The 23,338-nt window shown below is 41.3% G+C and overlaps 1 protein-coding gene across 2 annotated transcripts in view; it reads right to left on the minus strand.

The window, feature by feature from the left end:
* Positions 1 to 23,338, minus strand: part of LOC138267955 (uncharacterized) — a 1,270,490-nt gene that overhangs the window by 65,800 nt on the left and 1,181,352 nt on the right. For both annotated transcript variants that reach the window (XM_069217240.1, XM_069217239.1), the window contains exons 16-17: positions 13,494 to 13,567; positions 8,654 to 8,724 (exon numbers count right to left, since the gene is read on the minus strand). In XM_069217240.1, coding sequence (XP_069073341.1) covers positions 8,654 to 8,724; positions 13,494 to 13,567 — 145 coding nt within the window. The remainder of the gene's footprint in view (positions 1 to 8,653; positions 8,725 to 13,493; positions 13,568 to 23,338) is intronic.

Raw genomic sequence — 23,338 nt, forward strand, 5'->3', positions numbered from 1 at the left:
AAAATATTTAAAAATGTAAAAAAGACCAAAGAGATGTATGAAATATTACAATTTAAAGTACAACTCTTTGTAAATAGCTAAGGACTGTACTACTGTTAAATGAAAACTAAAACAATTATCTAAACATCCTATAAATCTCACTAACAATAAAAACCTGTGTTTCTGTCCACTGGTCTAGCTGGAAACAGGCATTGTCTCCGGCTTGTTATCAAGCAGCACTGCCCTAGAGGATTAGGACTACCACCACCTCCAGACCACCAGGATCTTCGATCCTGCAACAGCTGGCGGTTCCCTGGCAGCCTGACCGCCAGGGTTGTAATATGGCACTCGGACCACTGGCAGCAAACCGACTGCCATCTGCCAGTCTGGCGGTCTAGTGACCGCCAAACTCGTACTGACCCCCAAAATATCTTTATGCATCAATTGATAACACAAATTTACATGAAAAATATAAACAAGGCTCATAAATAAAAACATTATTACGTACAAATTATTAAAAATATATCTCAAACAAAACAGGATAAAACAAAAGGATTATCAATTAAAATACATTTAACACATTACAAAAACATACAACCAAAATACAACATAATGTTTTCACTGGCATAAAAATAAATACTTATTTAAAAAATAACATTACCCAGAGCAATATATAATAATATATATTTTAAAAACGAAACCTGTAGTTTTGTAGCTGATGGCCACCACAAAACATACGCTCCAAAAACATTACAATTATTTCAATAACACATCACAAACATGATTAACACACAATAACTATTATAATTATAGTAAGGAATACTACCTGCACTGTTACACCAAAATACTAACACTAAACAACATAAACACACTGCAAACTAACACACTTTTCGACAATAACTACATCTACCCACATCCCTCCACCTAAAAACCCCAGTCTTACCTTATTATTTGAGCAGCTGCAAGTACAGCAGCTGTTCAAAACTATTGAACAATGATGTAAATAGGGTACAAATACAGGTAGTGGGAAAAAATGGCCGCCAAATAAAAATAAAAAAGGCTATTTTCCTATGAAAATAAATGAAAATATTAAATAATATGTATAAAAATCTATTTTTATTTTGATTGATAATGTTGCTAAATAGATATATGTAAAATATGTATATAGATAATAAAAAATTAACAAAGGAATGCCAACATATGTGTAACTTATATATTAGAAAGTAATATAGAAATACACATTATAAAATAATGGTACCTATTCATATATATATATATCTATATATATATATCCCTATATATATAGATATATATATATATATATATATACATATATATATATAGAGAGAGCGAGATATTTGTATACTGTATGTTTTGTTGAAAAAATGGGTGAAGTAACAAAGTGATATGACAAATATGTAATATAAAAAACAGCAGTAAAAAATGTTTATAATGATAGAAAAAACATATATACATGTATATCAATCTAAAGAAATGTTATAACATGCTGTAACTATTTTTGTGTGGTACAACAAATGTACATGTCAAAAAATAACGTATGAAAAAGTTAATGAAAAATATTTTAAAAGGTATAAATAAAATATATATAAACAATAAAATAGTATGTTTTATTTATTCTAAAACAAACATCACACCACAGCCAACTACAACTACAATAATACAATACATATATAACTAAAATATCCCACTTTTCAAAATACAAAATGAATACTGTATTCTTAAAGCACTATATATCATAGTTAATGTATACATAAAACTACTAAAGAAATGTAATATAGAAATCCTACCACAATCTAAGCCATCTTGGAGAAGATGTTGGGCCCTAAAAGGGTAACATTTAATATTCCTATTTCTACTTCAATTTATAGCTTTTGGGGGAAGGCATTGGATACCAAAAAGGTCGGATTTACTATTTTACACAAAAGAAACCATAACAAAATACTTAAAATATGTACTACAACCTACTAATAATGTTATAAATGTTAAAAATTAATAAATATAACACACACTAAAAACACCCAAACAGCATAAAAATGTTTTTTGCATTTTTAATAACAAATTGACAAACGGAATCAAAAATATACCTAAACATTAAATCAATAAATTGTATTTTCTAAGCAAATAAAATACCACATAACATATATCTACAAAGTCATTGTCTGCTATGTACTTGTAAATATATATATAGTAATGATGTATGTCATAAATATTTATTTTGAAAAGGGAATTTTTTTTACCATAATTTAAAAATTATTGCAATAATGAAAAGAAATGTAAATATAACATTAATAATATACAAGTTAATTTTTAAAGTATTAAATACATTCATTTTTATAACGTAATAGCAAAAACTAGTTATATTTTTTTTTAAATTCAAATGTATACAAAAACTTTAATAAAAAATATTTATTAACATTTTACATTTATTTCAAAAAACCTATATAATTTATAAAGTTTTGCTTCATTTAAAATGTGACAAAAATGTAAAAAATGTATCAAATAAAAAAAAATATGCCTAAAATAATTCTATGAAATATCAAAATAAAATATTAACACCTACAAAAAGTACACATTTTACACAATAGTATTTAAAATGTTAAAATACTAATTAAATTATTAATATCTACATATAATTGAAATGTCCCCATCCTTGTCTCCTAAGAACCCAACATTCTGTTGCTAAACAAAATTTATTAATACATCATTTAAAAAAAATACTACCTTTGCATAAACAATTAAAATATTACAAATCATACATTAAATAGTGAAATTCAAATACAGTTTCTTATACTCATTCAATATATGAACCATATTCAAACACAATTAAGAAATACAAATATTGCTAAAAATAATATTAATAACAATATTTTTAAATTAATAAATGTACCTGAAAAATTAAAAACATACCTAAAAATAATATCCCTATCTGTGCTATTCCTGCCAACAATATTTTTTGTATAACACTAGTCTTGCAACTATATCCAATTGAGGCCAAAAAACAAGTTAACATTCAAACAACTGCCTACTTGGAGCTTGTAAGACTAAGGGCCCCATTACCAGTTTGGTGGTCGGACCGCTGAAACACCATGGTGGTGGTCTTTTGACCGGGCCAGGCTGATGGTCCCCAGACTGCCGGATTAAGAGTTTCACTCAGGGCTAGCGTGACTTGTGGGGTGCGGCAAGGGGCAGTATAATGGAGCTACTGCCTGCCATTCATCCCTAACTGTCGGCACGATGCGCGGACTGTGCCCATTCACCACATCATGCACGGGACAAAGTGTGCCCCAGAACCTCACGTTTTTTGGGGGGGGGGGCTCACACGGGCCTCCGCCTCTCCCTCCATGGGGCCATACCCCCTGCAATCCCTGTTTTCGCCCCCCTACCTGCCTGACTGCCAAACTTTCCATGGCGGTGGGATTGCCATTGAAAGCTTGGCAGTCATGCAGGTCGTAATGGCCATGGCGATCCCAATGTCGGGACCTCCAACATTAGCCACCGCAGTCAGGATCGCCGTGGTTCCTGCCGCACTGACTATGGCAGTGCCAGCGGTCCGCTGGCGGTCCAACCACCAAACTCATAATCCGGCTGTCCGACCGTACCATAGTGGTCTACGGACCACCAAACTCATAATGCAGCCCTAAATAATTAAACAGCTCTTGAGGCAACACATAGAGTTTTGAATTATACCAAATCACACTTTTCAACCGGTGGCGAGCATGGAAATAAAACCTTACACTGTTTGAAAAACATAGCCCACAAAGCACTGGTGTTATGAGTTTCTAAGTCAACTAGAGTTAACTGAAATTATTTTTTTGGAGCCCAAAATTCTAACAGTACTCCAGGTGTCAGTAAGCATAGCTATCAACAACTGAGCACCTAGATCCAATCAGGAGGTTAAGACCTGTATGATCTAGAAACCAAACATGAGATGCTGATCAAAGATGATACCCAGGTTAACATTTTGTGAAATTGATAAGACTGAGGGCCTAATTATGGCCCTCATTACAACCCTGGTGGTCGGTGGAGAAATGGTGGTAATACCACCAACAGGCTAGCGGAACAAAAAATGGCATTACAAGCATGGCGGTGACCGCTATGCTAAACTGCCACTTCTCCACTCCGACCACCAGGGTGGTAACGGCTGCTAGGCTGGAGACTTCGGTCTCCAGACTAGCAGCTGTCACTACACCGCCGGCGGTATCACGACCCCGCATACTGTCATGGATTTCTTGGGGTTCTGTATCTCCACTAAATCCTTGGTGGTAGGCACTATCAGTGCCAGGGAATTCCTTCCCTGGCACTGATGGGGTCTCCCCCACCCCCACACCAGAGTCCTCCCCCCACAGCACCAACTCCACTACCACTCCCCAAAGGTGGCAGGAACCCCCTCCCGACCCCTCAACGTTGACACACCACACATACCCGCACACATACAGACAGTCCAACAGACATACTCACAGACATACACGCACACATTTTCCACACACCCAACACACCCCCTGCATGCATACACGCACTCACACACCCCCTCTACACACTCACACGCACACCCCCATGCACGCACACAACACACAACACCTCCCCACCCCGCTGCCCTAACGGACGATCACCTTACCTGGTCCGGTGATCCTCCAGGAGGGAACGGGATCCATGGGGGCTGCTCCGTTACCAGAACACCGCCACACCGGATCATGGAGCGTGATCCGGTGGGCGGTGTTCTGATGACGTGGCGGTGGAGCAGCCTTCACTTCCCCGCCGACCGCCAGTATGGCTGCTGGCGGCTCTCCGTCTGTAAGAGGACGGAGGGCTGCCAGCAGTCATAATACGCTGGGCGAGAAACCGCCTGGACTTGCGGTATTCAGCACAGCAGTACCTCGCGGTCTTTAAAACAGACCGCCGAGGCTGAAATGAGGGCCTATGAGTTTGCGGACGGGAAAGCTGTCCACCAAACTCCTGACAGGGTGGCCGCCACGTTCATGGTTACCACCAGCCGGAACAATTAGGAGTTTCCCGCTAGGTTGGATGGAAACCTGTTTCCGCTGGCTTGTAATCGAGTCGGAAGAAATGCTGTACCCCACAGGGTGCACCAGCACCCTCACAATGTTCACTGTCTACAAAGTAGGCAGTGATCATTGTGACGGTGCTGGGCAAGGGCATGGACAGTGCAGGGCCCCCCCCTGTGGCCCCTATGCCCCTGTTCTCCTCCAACCTTTTCATGGCAGTGTTAAAGCCATAAAGAGGCTGGTGAAGAACAAGGTCATAATCTACATGACAGCGCTGCCCTGGTGGATTATGATCTCTGCCACCGCCAGGACGCCAGGATCATGGATCCTGGTGGTGCTGATGGTCTGACCGCCAGGGTTTTGATGTGGCAGTAGGACTGCCGCAATAACGGCGGTCCTGATCACCACCGCAAGTATGGTGGTCTGAAGACCGCACACTCGTAGTGAGGCCCTAAGTGTTGTTTATTAAAAGGAATATAGAATAAATGATGTCTGGGAGGGGTTTACTATCGACATCAGTTTGGCCTTTCATAGTATGTCTGCAACTCTGACAGGTAGGTAAGGTGAGAGTAACCACATGTCAAGGCATGCCTGATTCAATCTTTCATACTTCTCTGGCCAGGGAAATCAGATTTGCTATTTATTGGGTGCTAATAAAATATGGAAATTTCCTAGAAGCTGGTGCACTTGAAAAGTAAGTAGAACTGGGAGTGGGTCAGATAAATCCCATACAATTTTTGGACGCCACTGCATGGATAATCACTGAATTGGATTTACAATGAAATAAATAGATTTCATGACAGTCTGAATGGCTTTACGTCTTTCAGGCTGCCCACCAAGACTTTTGCTACAATACATTATTATCTTCAGCTCATTTCCTTGACCTTTTAGAGTATTTGTGGCCTCATTGCTCATCTAGGTCACATTATGTTTGGGGTCTCTGTCTATTCACAAAACCCACTAATTGAAAGAAAAGGTTTACACACCTGTAGAAATGATTATCAGAATCTCTTACATATTGAATATGCTGCTAACTCCCTACAGACTGCAGTGTAGTACCTATCCTCCACAAAGCCAGAAAAAAGAGGTTCATGTCAGAGAATCAGGATGTGAGATCATGGTGGGACAGCCCTCATGGCACTGCCAAGTCCATGGACAAGGATACTGAACACAAGCCTCCTAATGAGGCAGCCATGTCCACAATACTTATGCAGCAGCGTTCACTGTAACTGATCCCCTGTGAATAAATCTGCATTGGCGTACCTTTCTAGGGGAGTTAGGGCCATTGCAAATCTTTCATGGTGTTTATCTGTCTGAATTTATAGTGTTGCTGGCGTAACTGTTAACTAAATACCTTTCTTTCAGGAAAAAAATTTAAGAGGACTACATTCCCATGGGCTCGTGTGGCATTCCTCACATGCGGACATCTTGGGTGGACCTGAGTATAAGAACGAGCCCCCACCCATAGGCCGATGTGCGTAATTGACGATCCTGAAGAACATGGAGCGTGTCCTATACAGCTCTGATTGCAGCCTTCTGATTCTTGGACCCAGCACTCCCAGTCTTCCTGATTCTGCTCTTCAACTGCGGACAACTTGCTCTGGCTTCTCTCTCCGGTAGAATCCCAAGAAGGGAATCCCTGTCTGAATGTCACTTTGAATCACTGAGGCATTACTTGGTTTTCTGGCTAAGTGCATATCGCACTGAAACTTCCTTTGAGTAGTTGGAGCACCACATGGTGAAGGGCTCAGCATATATAACAGGGGGGCATCTCGGATGGGCATAAGTATGGAACAAATCTGTGGGACATATGGGAAACATCCTTAACCAGGCTTGCATGAACAAGTTTATACAATTTCTGGGACTCGGTGTTGAATAGCGTTTCTGCTGCCAACAGCTATTAGTATTGTTGAAATACCACAGTTGAATCACAAAACATTAACAATTGTTTTTTGTGAAGTTAACCAATGATACTCAAGACAGTAAATTCCTGCAAACCCTGTGACTGGCACTAATGGAGAGGAAGGCACCTTGAGAGTAGAACTTCGATGAAACCAAAGTTGTGTTTGTAGTATGTACGAAGTTTCTGTATGGCTGCAAGTGTAGCTGTATTGTTTAGGAGAATACCCTGGTGTTTCATAAAACCTTTGTTTTACAGCTGGCACATCCATAGTAAAACTTAATCAGTGGCAGAGTTTTTGGGACAATCACATCATAAACCATCCCACGTCCTTGCTAACCATGTCTAAGGAAACACCTGAGATATGATAAGTACCTACCTTATGAAGTACACAATCTAGCACACTTACTCTGAGTCACACAAAAAAAGGTTTCCAAAAGAATAATCAGTCAACTTTTCTTTTACAGGTCTCCTTCACTGTCCCTAACCCACAACCATCTAAATCGCTTGATCGCCCCAACATTATGTGCCTTAATGGTAAGCGAAATTGGGCATATCAAGAGGTGGACCCTTTTTTGTGCGTAGTCCTGATCCCGAGGAGCGTCTTCAACCCATTGTGCTGTGACACAGAAGCATAAAAGATTAACAGCTGGAGAAGAAAGAATTAAGTACTTTGTAAAGATAGTTATCCTGCATTAATACAAAGAGTTACAGATGGGTAACTGTAAATTACAGGGATTTTTTTCAGTGAGGGGTTCTCAGTGACATCGAAAAGAAGAGAGTGAAGCACAGGTTGCCTGTGATGTCACTAAGAACCCCGAGGTGACAAATATCCTTGTAACTCACCCTCACCGATCTATAATTTTATCTCATGCATGGCCCCTAAAATCATATGCCCCTACTATAACTTCTCGGCTGAGGCAAAGGAGTAATGTGGGAGCCATTAAAAATATGGTCCTTCCACCTTAATCCAAATACCTTCCCTGCCATCCTTGACAACCCCCCACATCCTTCTCTGCCTTCCTTCCCCATTTTGCAGCTGTGTTTTCTGCTTTCAGTCAAAACAGATACGTAGTGCTGGGCGGACAGGCTTTGAGGCAGCCCTGTCAACCTGGCCTGGAAGGTCTTAGTAACAGTGGGTAAATGTTTTGTTATCAGCTATTGGTATGTCACAGAAGGGCAATACAAGATTTAGAATGCGTAAACGATAGCGGCTTGCTATAGAAGCTATGCTTAACATCTTTTATAATTCAATATACCGTTAATCTATTTTCTGTTGCTTGTGAACTTCGCGATTTCTACTCATGCTACACAACACCTTCACAGCATATTGACTTTAGGAGGGCTTCAATGCTGGGGCCACTTGCCTGATTTATAGATAGGTGCGTGAACAAATATCTCATTTCCCATTAGCAAACTTCAGAAGCACTTCCCTGTTTAAAACACCTTTGAACCTGGAGGAGCGAACAAGGAATTAAATGCAAGAAAACATAACTCACTCTCCACAACTAAGAGATTCTGGGATATTATTGTGCTCTATGGCTACTGGTCTTTAATCCCAATTACGACTGTAAAAACAAAGCTGTTAACTTCCAATTAAATTTATAAGGGAGAATATCAATTTTGGGCCTCCATGTCACTTGGCAAATGTTATATTTCTGCTATAATTTCCTATATTGACTAGGGAAGTAGGGATCTTATATTTCAACAATAACAAGAAATTAAAACAAGTAAAGCAATTACTACACACCTGTCTTCATCTTTATGTAGTACTGTCTCTGTGTTCCCAATGTGGACATCTGCTATTAACACTTGACGTGGCTGTAGAAATAAAAATAAAAAATATAGCACTGGTTAACATAATCCCCTTTCAAAGCATATGTCAGTGGTTCCCAAACTTTTTCGATACCCGGCTCCTTTGACCTATTGGCCGTGTTGGCCACGGCTCCCCATTATGTTACTTTTTTTTGGCGGGTGGGGGAACGTAATCCCAGCCTGTACCTGTACCTACACTATTTACAGTTTGACTTCTTAATTCTCTCGTTCAGGTTCCTGAAAACCATTTATTTTAAATTATTTCTTTTCTTTTGTCATAGGGATATTATTAATGGTACTCTGGCGCCCTCCGCTGGTCACAATAATTAATGCAGGGGGTTTTGTTTCCAAAACCACGGTGAAAAGCTACCGATTAAAAGCACCTCCGAGTGGTTTCCAGACTGTGTGCGGCGCCCCTGGCTAATTTTGACGGCGCACCAAGGAGCCGCGGCGCACAGTTTGGGAACCACTGGCATATGTTAATGTTTTTTCATGCAGGTGTTTTATGTACCATATAAGGTCGGCTTGTAGCCACTTTGCAGTGCTCATAAGCACAATACTGTTTCTCTGTCCAGCGTCCTTTCCAACTGCTTTGTACGAGATCCATCCATCAATGAGGGGGCCTATGCTTTTGGAGAAAAACCTGATAGATTCTCGTGAGGTAATCTCCGGCTTAAAATTCTTCTTTAATATGTATAGATATAAATTTAGCTTATTGAAGGATGATCTTGAATGCATTATGGTTCCAATGGTGCGGTTAAACAAACTGGTCAATTTCAATGGTCGTGAAATACCAGTGAACCTAACTATAAGGTCCCTTAGCCTAGCTTTTCCAGGGAATCAGTGTACATCTATATATCATAGTGAAATGGGTTAAAATGTAACATTTATAAGTCTCAATTACTGAAATTCGACATTTATACTTTAATGAACTAACTATAACTTGTGCCCAGCCATGCACTAATTATGACCTCAAATATTACATCAATTATGACTTGTTAAATGACATCACTGGTGACATCTCAAATGACATCATCAATGACATCAAACAACCTACTGCTCCTCAAATTACGCCATAAACACCTAGAACGTTTTAGAATTCAAAGCAGGTAGTAAAAGACCCACAAACATATACAGCTTAGATTAATTATAAGTACATGTGTGTATGTCGGAAGTAGAAATAGTGTAGTACTGGAAACAAGGTAGAGACCTAGCATATCTAGTGAGACCTGAAGACATACACTACAAATAGGTTGCAGCTAAAATCAAAGTTCTGTTGCCAAATTATGTGAGAAAAACTCAATCTTATCCTCAAAATAAAATACATTATTCACCTGTGGATTTCTCTGTACATGCTGATGTTAAAGAGTTGTTACATAGAGCTATTGACAATTTCTATACAAGCCGGACATTTATATGGTGCAAATATTTATTCCCCTAGGTTCAGTAAAAATTATGAGACATTATGCATTGTTAAAGAATGTATAATGTATGGGTGACTCACTTGCAAACGGTTTAAGTCGCAGTATGACTATTGATGTTTTCCTAATGGTGAACACTATTCTGTTCATTTCAGGAATATATGTAAGGTATTTTTTTACAAACTACAGAGGGTTGTGCATAGGAAATGGTTGTGTATGCCTTATCAGTGGATAATGTATAGATGTGAAGAGGTTGACTTAAAATTCTATGTCAGGTAAGGTAATTAACAGGTATATATTGTTAAGGAAAATAATGATCAAATACTCTTCTAAACAATATTCAAAGTTTAATAAATTGCTGATCACATTAAATGTTTACAGAAACAATAGAGAAGCAATTCACACTGGCAACTTATGCTTGTAAGTAATTTACACATGTGCGTTTACTTTTACATACATTTCTGATTGCATTAATGTCTACAGAGACATTATGAGCCTTATTACAAGTGTGGTGGTCTATAGACAGCCACACTTGTGGTGCTGCTCCGACCGCCACATTACCACCCTGGCAATAGGACCACCATCTGTGGCGGTGGCGGAGTTCCTAATCCACCAAGGCAGCACTGCAAGCACCACCATGAAAAGGCTGGCAGAAAACAGCTGCAGGGGGCTTCAGGGGGGGTCCTGCACTGCTCATGCAAATGGGATGGGCAGTGCAGGGCCCCCTGGCCAGCACCGTTGCAATGTTTTCAGACAGTGAACACTGCGAGGGTGCTGATCCACACTGCACGCAACAGCATTGCCGCCGGCTCAATTACGAGCTGGAGACAATGCTGTAGCCTATTTCCAGCTAGGCCAGCGGGTGGAAACTCAGGTTTCCACCTGTCGACCTAGCAGGAAACCCATAATAGCTCCAGTGAGGAGGTCACCGCATAGGCGACGGCCACCCTGTCGGGAGTTTGGTGGATGGAGTTTTCCGTCCGCCAAACTCATAATGGGGCCCTATTTTTCCTATGCACCTGAATACCAGTAAAAAAAAAAGAGTATATTATCTATTGAAGGAGGGGATTTCACATACATGATTCATGTTCTGCGTGCTGTGAAAGGCTATAGCTTTTGGCACTACACAGGTTATAGAACATTTTCTAGCTGGACCTCACTGAATACCTTCCAGTATAAAAAGCGTATAGTAATCTGTCACATTCATTGGAGGGTGTCTTCAGTGATGTGATCAATGATGTGATTTGAGATGTCATCAGTGATGTCTAACTGGCAAGCTGCTGCTTTTGGAAGTACGTTTAATTCAGACTTTTAAACCAGAATTTGTCACATCATTTTGTTCATTAATGTTGTAATGATGTGATATGTAACATCGTGTTCTTTTGTCCGGTTAGTGACGTGTCAAGATAGATTTGAAGAAAATTCTTTGGTTTGGCAAAGTATATAAATAACATTTTCATTGGGAGGACAGGTTTTGAGCTTGTATAAGAGTTCTTACAGTAATTGTGGTTGGTGATTTTTTTACCACTATCAAGTGATTAAAGTTTTCACCGCGTGATTTTTTTCAGTTTGATAACTGGTCCCCAGACTAGTCCCCTTGTTCTTTTTTTTAGCTTCTTTTACTGGTGAGCCAATAGGCAAGACTGTTGCCATGGGTATTCAGTATGTGGCCTAGATTCTTATTATAGATGGAGCAATATCATAGAGTATGAAATCAGACACATGGGGTTTTTGTAAAGCGCACATCCTGAACTCATGCATTTGAAGGTGCTCTCATATGTGACAATGAAGAAAAAGGAGGCTGGGATATTTGCATAGGATCCATAATTTGGTCAACTGTTGAAGCCAGAATTGATACCAGACTTTCTAGTTTCACATTTTGCAATTCAGTCACTAAATGGGTATCTCTTTCGCTCTCCTTTATTACATCAAATTTTAACACTTTAAGCCAACCACGCTATAACATCATGAGAATTATTGAAGACAATGGTTACTGCTTTTAATTAAATAATTCTTGTCTTATGAGTTTAGACGGTGGGTAGCAGGCAGAGGCCACATAAAACCTCAGCTTATTTGTGGCTCGATATCCCATGAGGACCTCAAGCTGTGCCAAAGGCATGTAAGAGGCTCGAGCCTGGCTCGAATTTTCAGGCGCTTGCCCACCTCGACTGAAACCTAGGCCTACCGGACACCAAGAAGAGTGGTCTAGAGATATATCACTGGTGACTCCAAATAGCTGCATCCTTGAGGTTTAAATATACCTTTGATTATGTACGTCCTAACTACGCAAATGAAGAAAATGATTCATGTGAATTCAGCACTAATCAGAAATAATATTCTGAGATTAACACTTTAGAATTCAAGAACCAATAGGGAAATTGTGATAGTGAAACAAAAACAGACTCAGATTCACTAAGCAGTGCTTGACGATAGCTCTCCTATTGATTGAATAAAGCGTTCTGTGGACGAGACGCCAGAAAATGCAAGTGCAATGCCTCTATGATTGTGTCAGATGTAAACTTCCTATCTAGTGTAGAGCCAATTGCATTGTGTGCCAATCACAATCAGCACAGTGTAATTTCTAGCATTGCCCCTAAACATCATCCTCCTCATTGGATGTTTACTAGCCTAATCCAGCAAGTAGTCACTTGCCCCCACATATCCTACCTTGGTACCTGATCTCTACATCGTTCCGCTACACCCTGCTATCCTGTGTGTGGCATGCTTCACTGTCCTCGTAGCACGGATTGCACTCATTACGATATGGGTTCATTGTTAGTAATTGGAAGAAAGGATTAGTCATTCAACAGTTGAGGAAATAATGAAACTGGCCTAGCACCTAATTATCCATGTAGCCACATGCTTCTAAAGAAATTAGTATTGCCCAATAATGTAACTATATATAATAACCAGTGGCTCACAATGTTCGTGCTCTCTCATGGATTATATTGATCACAAGTGGACTATCTGCAAAATACAAGCTGAACGTGGTGGGGGGTTAAAGAAATAAAACAACTCTTCATCCATGACTCCACAGATAGGCGATTCAACAACTTTTGTACAAAACATGACATTTTAACAAGAAACATCAGACTTCCAAACCCCCCCCCCCCTTTAATTGACAAACACATGTCCGAGAAAGCAGTGTTAAGTTAAATGTCATTTCTGTTAAATCCTGACATTATTGTACGCCGTTGCTTGAACTCTTTAAAGTGCGTGTTTCTCTATATAAATCTGAATATCCACAGTTTTGCCGTTTGAGTGGTAAACAGCTTCAGAATGCGTGTAAAAGGTGTGGGAATGTCTCTTTTCTGAACTGTTTTAGGACGGAACTTAGAAGTGATGCATGCTTACCGGAGAGAATGTGCAGGCTGTGGAGGCACTTGAAGAAAAATATAACCCTTTTCCATAGGCTCCGCGGTGAAGATCTGAGGAGAAAGAACACGTGTTACCCAGAGATTCACATTTCTACGTCAATAACAGATGCTATCATTTTTGCAAGCCTTTCTAATACCAAAGCACGCTGTGGCTCACGCTCAGCCTGGTGGCATTACGTTGCCGTTCGATTGCTATGGCAACCGTTCCTTGTCAGCGCAGATTGGTTCGGTACGCGCTTTCTGCATGCAGAACTTGATAAAATCTGCTACAACCACTATCTGCATTCTGCTGCTACAAAGCTGAAAATAACAGTTTTGCCACATTACAGACTTGGGTGTTTTTAATGAGAACATTGTGTACATACCATAGCCTGAAATAAGTCCAGGGTTCTTCCACACACCCAGACTAATACCGACACTGAAGGTGGGAGAGTAAACAGAAATGCAGAATTATTTCTGTTCCAAATTTCCTTCTTTCTACCATTACCTTTCTAAGATTTCTGAGATACTAGCATGTGTCGTTGCACAGTCATTGATGCACATTCCAAAAATGGGAGAACAAGGGCTGCTCAGGAGGTATCATTTCGAGTGGCGATAGGAGAGAGAAAGCATCTAGTTGGTAATCGAAACATTTACCAGGAATGTGGACATTGTAGAATTGATGCATCTGTAGGATGTGCTAACTATCCGAAATCCAGGCAATGGGTGTTTGGGGGGAGCGAGGGCTTGCCCGGTCTCCCCCCGGGCAGATCGGGAGTGGGTGGTACAACCCACCACGTGAATCCTGATTGGTTTATTGGGGCGGAAGGGTGGGCTTATGGTGTGGCTATATATTGAAGGGGAAGGGGGTGGGTGGCCTCTCTGGTCGTTTTGCCACACCCAGGGTAGTTTGTTTGGCTATTCTTGCGAGGTAGGCCTTAGATTTAGCAGTTGGTTATTGCAATTTTATTGGTATCTTTGTTTAGATGTCGGTGATGGATAATTCAAGTAGGGTTATTGAGGCTTTACAGGTGTTACAGGAGGAGGGCAGGGAGGATCTTCTTCAGCATGGGGTTTTAGAGCAGGCGTGGGTGGGCTTGAAGAGGCCTAAGAGGGCGTCGTCGGAGGGCGTGGCGGCAGCCGTTATAGCTTGTGCGTCACCTGTTCACTCCTCGAAGAAGTTTAGACAGAAGAGCGCTATGGGAAGGAAATATGCGGAGTCAGTCAATGATTTCGCTTTGACGGAAAGGTTTGTGGGCAATGACTCACCTCGGCGCATTGGAAGTGCCAAAAGAGGCGGCACAAGGTTCGCGCAGCATGCTGGTGCATCCATTCGGCAGCGTGTAGCCTCTTGAGGGAGAGGTGCGGAGGAGTTGAGTGCGGTGGCGGTATTTGGCCGCATGGGGGTCGAGGCGCGTGCGCATGCGCCGGTTTCCGTATGCCGAGTAGAAAAAAGAAAAGGCAAGCTCCACTCCCCTCGGAGATGGTTAGCAACCAAGGGGAGGGGTTATTAAAGGAAAGTACATTAGGAATGGGAGCCAAGAGGGCGACGCCCATTGCTGATCGGCAGGAGCCGATTATTGTTTTGTCGGATCCTGAGGAAGATGGTAGGGTGGGCGAAGGAGGTAGTTTGCATAATTTTGTGCAGGTTAGTGTTTCCCCCATAGTTAGTCAAGGTGAAAAACTACAATTTGTGCCCAGATTAGTTAGTCCTATGTTGCACAAAGTGCAACATTGGGATGTGGAAAATCGGACATTATATCAAACAGGGCAGCTTGTTGAATTTACTGATAAAGGTGAGGTTGGCACGAAGGGTATATTAATTGGTGAAGCAGATATTAATAGTAGTGCAGGTAGGGCGCAGGTTAGGTTGGGTTTTTGGCACCCTGGTTCTTAAGTTTGGTTACTTGGATGTGGCAATTCACATGCATTGAGTGGGCATGAGGAGCATTTTACAGCGGCAGAGCTTGGGCGGCCTGCTCACAACCAAGGACCCTCAGTGGGGGTTGGAACACCCCCAAGGCACCGGAGCGAAGAGAGGGAGAGACCTGGACTGATTCTTGGAGTTTTTCTCGTTGGCTGTGGCATTGTCTATTTGGGGTCATACATTAGCTAACAGGAACATGGTTTTCAACGTGGACAATCAGACAGTAGTGAACTTGGTCAATTGCCAGAAAGCTAAGGATGAGAAAGTGTTACGTCTTCTGAGATTGCTTTTATTGACATGTTTGAAGTTCAATATAATGTTCAAGGCCAGATATGTTCCAGTTGTCAATAATGATATTGCTGATGCGCTATCTTGTTTGCAGTGGTGGAGATTCCGTGGGCTTGCACCGGGAGCGGACGCGCAGAAGACACCGGTTCCTAGGGCATTATGGGAGATGGGAATGTGAGGATGCTGGAGCTGATTCAGCAGTCTATTGCCCCTTCTACGCGGAAAAGTTACGATCAGGCTTGGTCTGAATTAAATAAATCAGGGGCGGTTAGAAGATCTGGTGGGGTTTTGGTTGTTAACAAAAGGCGGGAGGATGCAGTTTGTTTTATTATGCAGCAGATTGTGTTGGGTTTATCTGCCGTAAGTATATCTGGTAAGTTGTCAGGTATTTCTTTTTACGGTAAGTATTTTTGGGGTTATGATCCGATGGAAGGTGAAATTTGTAGGAGGATTATTGTGGGCTGGGCTAGGGAGGGGGGTGCGTGGCACGATTAGGGAGACACCCTATCATGTCACAGTTGTTGAAAGAAATTATTTTGGTATTAAAGGATGTTTGTTTTTCCCAGTGGGAGGTGAGTTTAATGGCATTATGCTTGTCATGGCTTTTTCACTGAGCATTTAGAGTCTCAGAGCTTTTGGGTTTAAAAGGTAAGGAAGGTATCTTATGCTCGGAAGTCAAGGAAATGCAATGTGGGGTTTATCTGTGGTTGTGGGATTCAAAAGTAGATCAGTTGGGTAAGGGTAGGGAGGTGGTATTTCGAGGTGTGCAGTCTCCTGAGGGGCCAGTTCACTGTTGGTGGTCCTTTGCTGGTAAGTTTCCGGCGAGTTCTAGGTTTGTATTTGTCCATGAGGATGGTTCCATATTGAAGTCTCGTCAGTTGCTTTCAGTTCTTAAGATGTGTGTGGGGAGGTTGGGGTTGAATCCAAGATTTCATGGTACTCATTCCTTTAGAATCGGGGCTGCTACGAAGGCTCGGCAGCGTGGGCTCTCAGACAGGTCAATAATGGATTTGGGGCGTTGGAAGTCTCAGTGTTTTCGGCGCTATGTTAGAACGGGTCTGCTTGAGGATTGTTGATGTAGATAATTAGTCTCATATCTTAGGTAATGATTTTTCTGTTCTTTCTGCCTACAGGTTGTGTAGCTGGCCCTCACAGAGCAGTTTGTTCGGTCTGGATAGTGAGGCATTCGTTCGTTCGGTGGGTGGAGAAGCAGGCCTCATCAAGACACTTTGAAAGACAGTTGGATTTGGACTGGGCCAGAATTAGGATATCTTGGATGGGAAAAAGTGTTATGAGGTGGGGTGAATTACTGTATTTTCTTTCAAAAAGATTAGCTCAAGAGGTTTGTCCGGCTTTATTAGTGGTGCATTTAGGCGAAAATGATTTGGTAGCTTTATCAGGTATAGGACTTTTAAAAGCCATGAAGATGGATCTCTTGAGGATTAGACAAAGGTGGGCGGGGACACATATCGTTTGGACAGAATTAGTTCCTAGGAGGGTTTGGAGGGGAGCAAATTCATTTAAAGGTATTGAGAAACAGAGGAGGAAGGTGAACAGGGAGATGCAGGTTTTTTGTTTGGCTGAAGGTTTTTCGGTTCTACAGCACAGTGACATTTTTCATGGAGATCAACATCTTTTTAGACATGATGGTGTACATTTGTCGTTTTTGGGCAACAAGCATTTCTTGCTGGAGCTTCGGATTAAGATATCGGAGTTGTTGGGCATGACGTTATGGGATCGGCATTAAAAGGACATGATTCTTGGTGGCGCAGGAAAACGCATGTCTGGTTTTCCTGTGTGGCGGGGTCTTTACAGTTATGCTTTGGGGGGGAAGGGTACGGATGCACAAAGTTTAGATGTCGGGAGTTTTAGACAAGGAACAAAAGGGAGGAAAAGGCAAGGGGAAATACAGAAGGTGGACAGCAGGACAGATGGGTACTGGTTTGGTCAGGTGAAGATGGGGATGGAAAGGGGACATTGATGAGGGGTAAGTTTTGTAGAGGGTGTGGGTGGGATTTGTAGGATGTGTTCATGTATTAGTGAGGTGTTTTCTAGTTTTGTAAGGCTAAATGCCAAGGTTTTATTGTCCAGACCTGTTCTATTAAAGCAGTCAGGGTGGCAGAGGGCTTTATGTCCACCTCCCTGCCTTTAATCTGCATGCCAAATTTACAGTTCATAGCCGGCCTGGCGGTGAATAGCGATTCTCCAATTATAACGCCAAGAGAATCTGAATTTCATTACAGATACGGAGGCTAACATTATGAATTATTCCTTTAATGCATTATTCCTTTAATGCTACTCCACGCAGCACTTAAAAGCAAATCACATCACAAAGAAAAACTTTCTAGAATAGAACCTTCAATACACATAACTCAGTCAATGTAGACAGCATTCTGCCTCTTTTAACTGTTGAGTCTTGAATAAAGTAGAAATTTTGAAAGGCACAAATTTCAAATTAACGTAAGAAGTCCTTCAACAAGTTTCCAGTCATGTGAACATCTTGTTCCTTCCTCGTGGCATTATAATTATAGAATCGTTATTTCATTACAAGACCAGAGGCTCCAATTATGCATGTTGGTAGCCCTTAAGAACCACATCAAACATTTGCTTGATTGGTTTGAAGTAATGTTTAACAAAGGTAGAAGAATTAGACCAATCACTAGCTCTCAGAATATCCTCCAATATGCCACCTTTATAGCCATTGCGCCTCTCATAGCATGTGCCTGGAATTTCTGCAAATCAATGCCAGGTGATCGCATAGCCCGTTTAACCCATCTAGCATCGTAACTGTAGAAACCACTTTAAAAGGTTTTACAAAAGAAATCAAAAGTTGTTCAGTCCCATCATTGTGAAATTCGCCCATCCTGCATTTGTACACCCTCATGCAGTTCACCACACATAGTTTTTTACAAGAATCAAATTTTTGAGTAAAAGATTGTTTCAGATATCGTCTTTGTTCTTTTTGTGATCTCAAATGTCACTTCAAATGCATCATAAACTCTGTTACTTACCTCTAGAGCCTTTGCATCCGACACTCACCGACAAGTCACTAAACAAAGTAAAGAGGCCATCTTCATAGAAAGTCTCTTCAAGTTTAAATATATTTATTGCTAGGCCAAGTGGTGAATATTGAAAGGACTAGATTAACGTCCCAAAGAGTGGTGTACTTAGATCGAGGAGGTTTTCCTATTATAAAGCTTTTAAACACCCGGCAGACCAAAACGTTCTTTCCAACAGATCTACCTTTGACCAAACTATGTCCAGCAGAAATCACAGACCAATAACAGTTCAATGTCCTATAACTAAGGCCTCCGTCAAACTGTTCTACTAGAAAGTTTACCACTTCCTCTATAGAAGCCTCCACAGAATCCATATCTCTTTCCAAGCACCAACAAACCCATGAATTCCAAATCCCTTTATATCTTTTATGTGTATCCCTGGTGTCCAGGATTCCTCCAGGAGTTCCTCAGCACTACATGAAAGGCCTGACATATCTCTAGATCTCCTGATTCTTTCCAAGAAAGAATGTTCAACGTCCCATTCAGGACCAGAGGATGATCTTCTCCATCCCATTTACCAGTTGCCCTCGCACTGCAGGAATAAAGAGAGGTGTGTTGCAAGCTAGTTCCAGACACGCTGGGAACCAAGCTTGTATGACCCAAAATGGAGTAACCAGGACAACAGAGCACCTTTCCTGTCGGACTCTCTGTAGAACTCTCAGAATTACTGCGAATGGGGAAAATGCATAAGGGTTGGTTCCTTTCCATCCCTGAAGGAAAGCATTCACCGTTAGGCCCCCCCGGATTCGGCATCCAACTGACGTAACTCTCTATTTAATGAGTCAATCCACTTGTGACTATATCTAACTTTAGGGGACCCCAGGTCATCACTAACCTTCAGATACAATCTGTGTTCAGCTTCTAATTGCTGTACTCTCGCAAAAACCCTGAATTCCAATCTGCACTGACATTTTAATTCCCAGGAAAATATTCTGTCCTCAGGTTGATCTTGTGTTCTAAGCAGAATAGCCAAAGTGTCATTGCTAAAGTTGCAAGATCTGTAGAATGTGTGCCACCTAGATGATTTATATAAGCAACAGCAGAAACATTGTCCATCTTGAGCAACACCACTCTGCCTTGCAAACACACTTTGAAACTCATAAGGGCATAAAGTCCCACTGTTAATTCTAAATAATTTATACGATGAGAACTCTTGGCATATGACCACAAGCCACCAGAATCCTGTGAACCAAGACGAGCATCCCAACCAAGTGAGCTTGCATCCGATTCCAGTACAAAATCTGGAGAACAACCAGAAATCGCCCTGCCATCCCTTGCATGCACGTTTTCCAACCATCAAAACAGCTCTGCTTCGGCCTCTCCATCTAGGACTACCTTGTCCTCATACCACAATCCTTCCCGAAGGGCTCTACCTTTTATCCTTTGCAATGCAGTTAGGTTAAAGGGCCAGGAAAGATCGCCTTAATAGAAGGAGATAAAAGACCTAAAAGTCTGGCTAGTTCCCCCAATGAAATGTTCTCCTGTCTGAGTACAAACCTTATCTCCTTTCAAATCTTTGCGATCTTTTTTAAGGGTAGCAAAACAAGAGCATTGACTGTGTCTATAGTGAAACCCAGAAATTCTAGGGACTTGGAAGGTGTTAGCACAGATTTCTCTCTGTTTCCAATAAATCCCAAACTCTCTAAGAGGGAGATTACTATATTGAAATCCTTCACAATCTGCGTATGACATTGGGACATAATCAAAATGTTGATCAAATAGATGATCATCCAAATGGCTCTCTCTCTGAGGTAGGAAGCTACAGTCCCCATAACGTTCGTGAAGCACCATGGTCCAGATGACAGACTGAAAGGCAGAGTGCAGAATTGAAAAAGGTGACCCTGCCAGAAGAACTGAAGGTAAGGCTGGTGTTCTTTGGCCATGGGGATCGTAAAATAAGCATCTTTTAGATCTAGTTTTATGAGCCAATCCTCTTTCAACAGCAAGTCTCTTAGAAGATGGATTCCCTATATTTTGAAATGTCTGTAGATGAGAAACCTGTTCAAATTTCTTGAATTTATCACAGGTATCCAACCCTTTTTTTCTACTAAGAATAGTTTACTTATGAATAGTCTTTCTGTTAAATAAACTTGAACAATAGCTCCCTTATGTAACACACTTTTATCGCCTCCTCCACAACGAGTTTTTGAGCATGGTTTAGGAGCAGATCTCTTGGGTAAACTGATTGGAAAGGATCTTCACAAAAATCTATTTTGTACCTGTGGATGATATCTAAAACCCATAGATCTTTGTTATTGTCTGCCAAAAGTGGAAAAATAATTTGAGGCAACCTCCCACTTTTTCCTGGGAGGAAGGTAAATCTGTGGTACTTACCCAGATAGCCTGAGGAGGGGGGGACCATGAGCTCTGTTGCCTCTGCCACGAAAGCCTCCCCTTCTCTGAGCGGAGACATTTTTACCTTGGCATCCTCTACCAAAGCCTCTTGATTGTGTGTAGAAGTGAGACCTTTGTGACAGCTAGCTGACAGAAAGTCCCCTTCTGCTGGCCCATCCAGAAAACATTCTGGGTGAAAAGCTTATGCATATTTGATTGAGCCTTGTCTAAGGCCATAAAAGTTGCAACATATTTGCTTAAAGTCTTAATCATATCTTCTCCAAAGAGCAGTCCTTTTGGATTTAGAGAAGTTTCGCGTTCCGCCAGATAACCAAGTTTGGGACTGATCTTTAGTAAGACGACTCTTCGTTTTTCAGTATTTAGTGCAGCATTAGCGTTGCCAAGTAGTAGAATTACCCTTTGACTCCATCCTCTAAGTAAAGGTAAGTCCAAGGGGACTTCATTGATGTGAGTCTCCTCAATCATATCAATGATCCTAGCAAAAGGACCTACTATGTCGAGAAGGTGGTCTTGTCATGATTTTAGGGACCCTTTGAGGCCTTTCCTCAGGTCTCTACATAACTTGAATAGAAAGGTAATCAGTTTCAGATCTAGGTTGGGTGTAAGGCAAGTTTTATCATGAATAACAGGGCAGGAGCATTCTGCTTTTAAAATGTTTCTGTCTCTCTTGTTGAGAGGATTGTGAATCCATGTTTTAATGAATTTGGCTACATGTTCTTGTGGGCACCATTCCATACTTCTTGGAAGTTTAATATTGTTTGGTGAACACATCTCCTCCCCCAGAGGATCCATTATCACATCCTTTGAAGAAGAGGAAAGATTCTCTTCCATGAATAAATTGTCCAGAAAAAACTCATCATCATCAAGGTCTAGGACATATTCGTCCAGATGTTTTTCAATACAGAATTCCTCCTCACCCACATCAGAGAATTGGACGTTACTAGGAGTGTTTGAGTCAAATCTAGCATTAGAGGTAGTATTAATCTTTGTGCCGCGTAAGGCATCCATTTACTGAGAGGTGCTTAGACCTCCACTTCTCTTTGAGGCGCTTATAGCCTCCGTTCTGTTTGAGGTGCTTCAACCTCCCATTTTTTGATAAACCAAGCTCTCCCTTTCTGGCTCATCAATGTGTTTAATTTTCCCTTTTCTCTTACTGCCTTTGTTGCTAGGTACGCTCCTTTCTGGTGAGCTGGGGTCACAGACTCTTCAGGAGGACTCACACTTTTTTCACAATTAAGAGTGTCTCTGTAGACATGACTTGATCCAAAGTTTCTTTAACGCATGTGCACATTTCGTGCTGAATTATTTCTTCATTAATTTTGCCCTGAAAAAAGTTAGAGAGCTGTCTTTCACCATCAGAAATGTTGTAAAGTAATAAAATTTAACATGGTAGTAGACCTTTTTTTATGGATCCTGGTATTTTAAAAGTGTTAATAATATATATTGAATAAATACTATTCAGCAAGTCCAACAAGAGTCAGCCATAGGAGCAGAACAATGAAATAGTGATCAGAAACCAGCTGAGGGGGATGACGATCAGCTGTGAACCAGAGATCGCAACTGTCAACTGTCATAGACGACATGTTAAGAGATCCTAAAACTGCAGCATAATAACATGAAATTCAATTGCAATGTCTCCAACTTAAGATGGAGAGTTGAGTTCTCGTATTGCAACATCTTGCCATTTCCCAACACGTTCCTCTAATGGCTCTAAGATCCCTGTGGGGCCTACGCATCTCGACTAAGAGCCGGAGTGAGAAAGCTGGTGAGGTGCGGCCTAACGGACTCTGAGAGCCCTGTGTGGCCTAAGTGTCTCGGCTGAAGTCGATCGTGGGCCAAAGTGAGAAAAACCGCAGAGGTGTGGCCCAAGGCCAGCAGACTGCAGTCGTGATGGTGCCGCGAGTGAGAGTGGCCAAAGAGAGGGCGACTGCGGGCTGAAAGGGGTCGTGAGGATGGTGCCGAAAAACGTGTCATGTTCAGCATCGGTAAGAATCGGCGCTCTATGCTAGTATAGTCTGGGCAAGATTTATAAAGTACATTTGCGTATGATACAAATTTAAATAAACAGCACAAATAAGTGCATTAAAATGCTAAATCAATAAGGTAACCATAAATTGAAAACGGTAATACTACAAACAAAATACATACAAAAGTATGCCAGAGTAGCAAATATACAAGAACAGGCATAAAATTATACTTATCTGCGAGGAGCAG

This window comes from Pleurodeles waltl, chromosome 12, assembly GCF_031143425.1.
Source record: "Pleurodeles waltl isolate 20211129_DDA chromosome 12, aPleWal1.hap1.20221129, whole genome shotgun sequence".
Lineage (NCBI taxonomy): Eukaryota > Metazoa > Chordata > Amphibia > Caudata > Salamandridae > Pleurodeles > Pleurodeles waltl.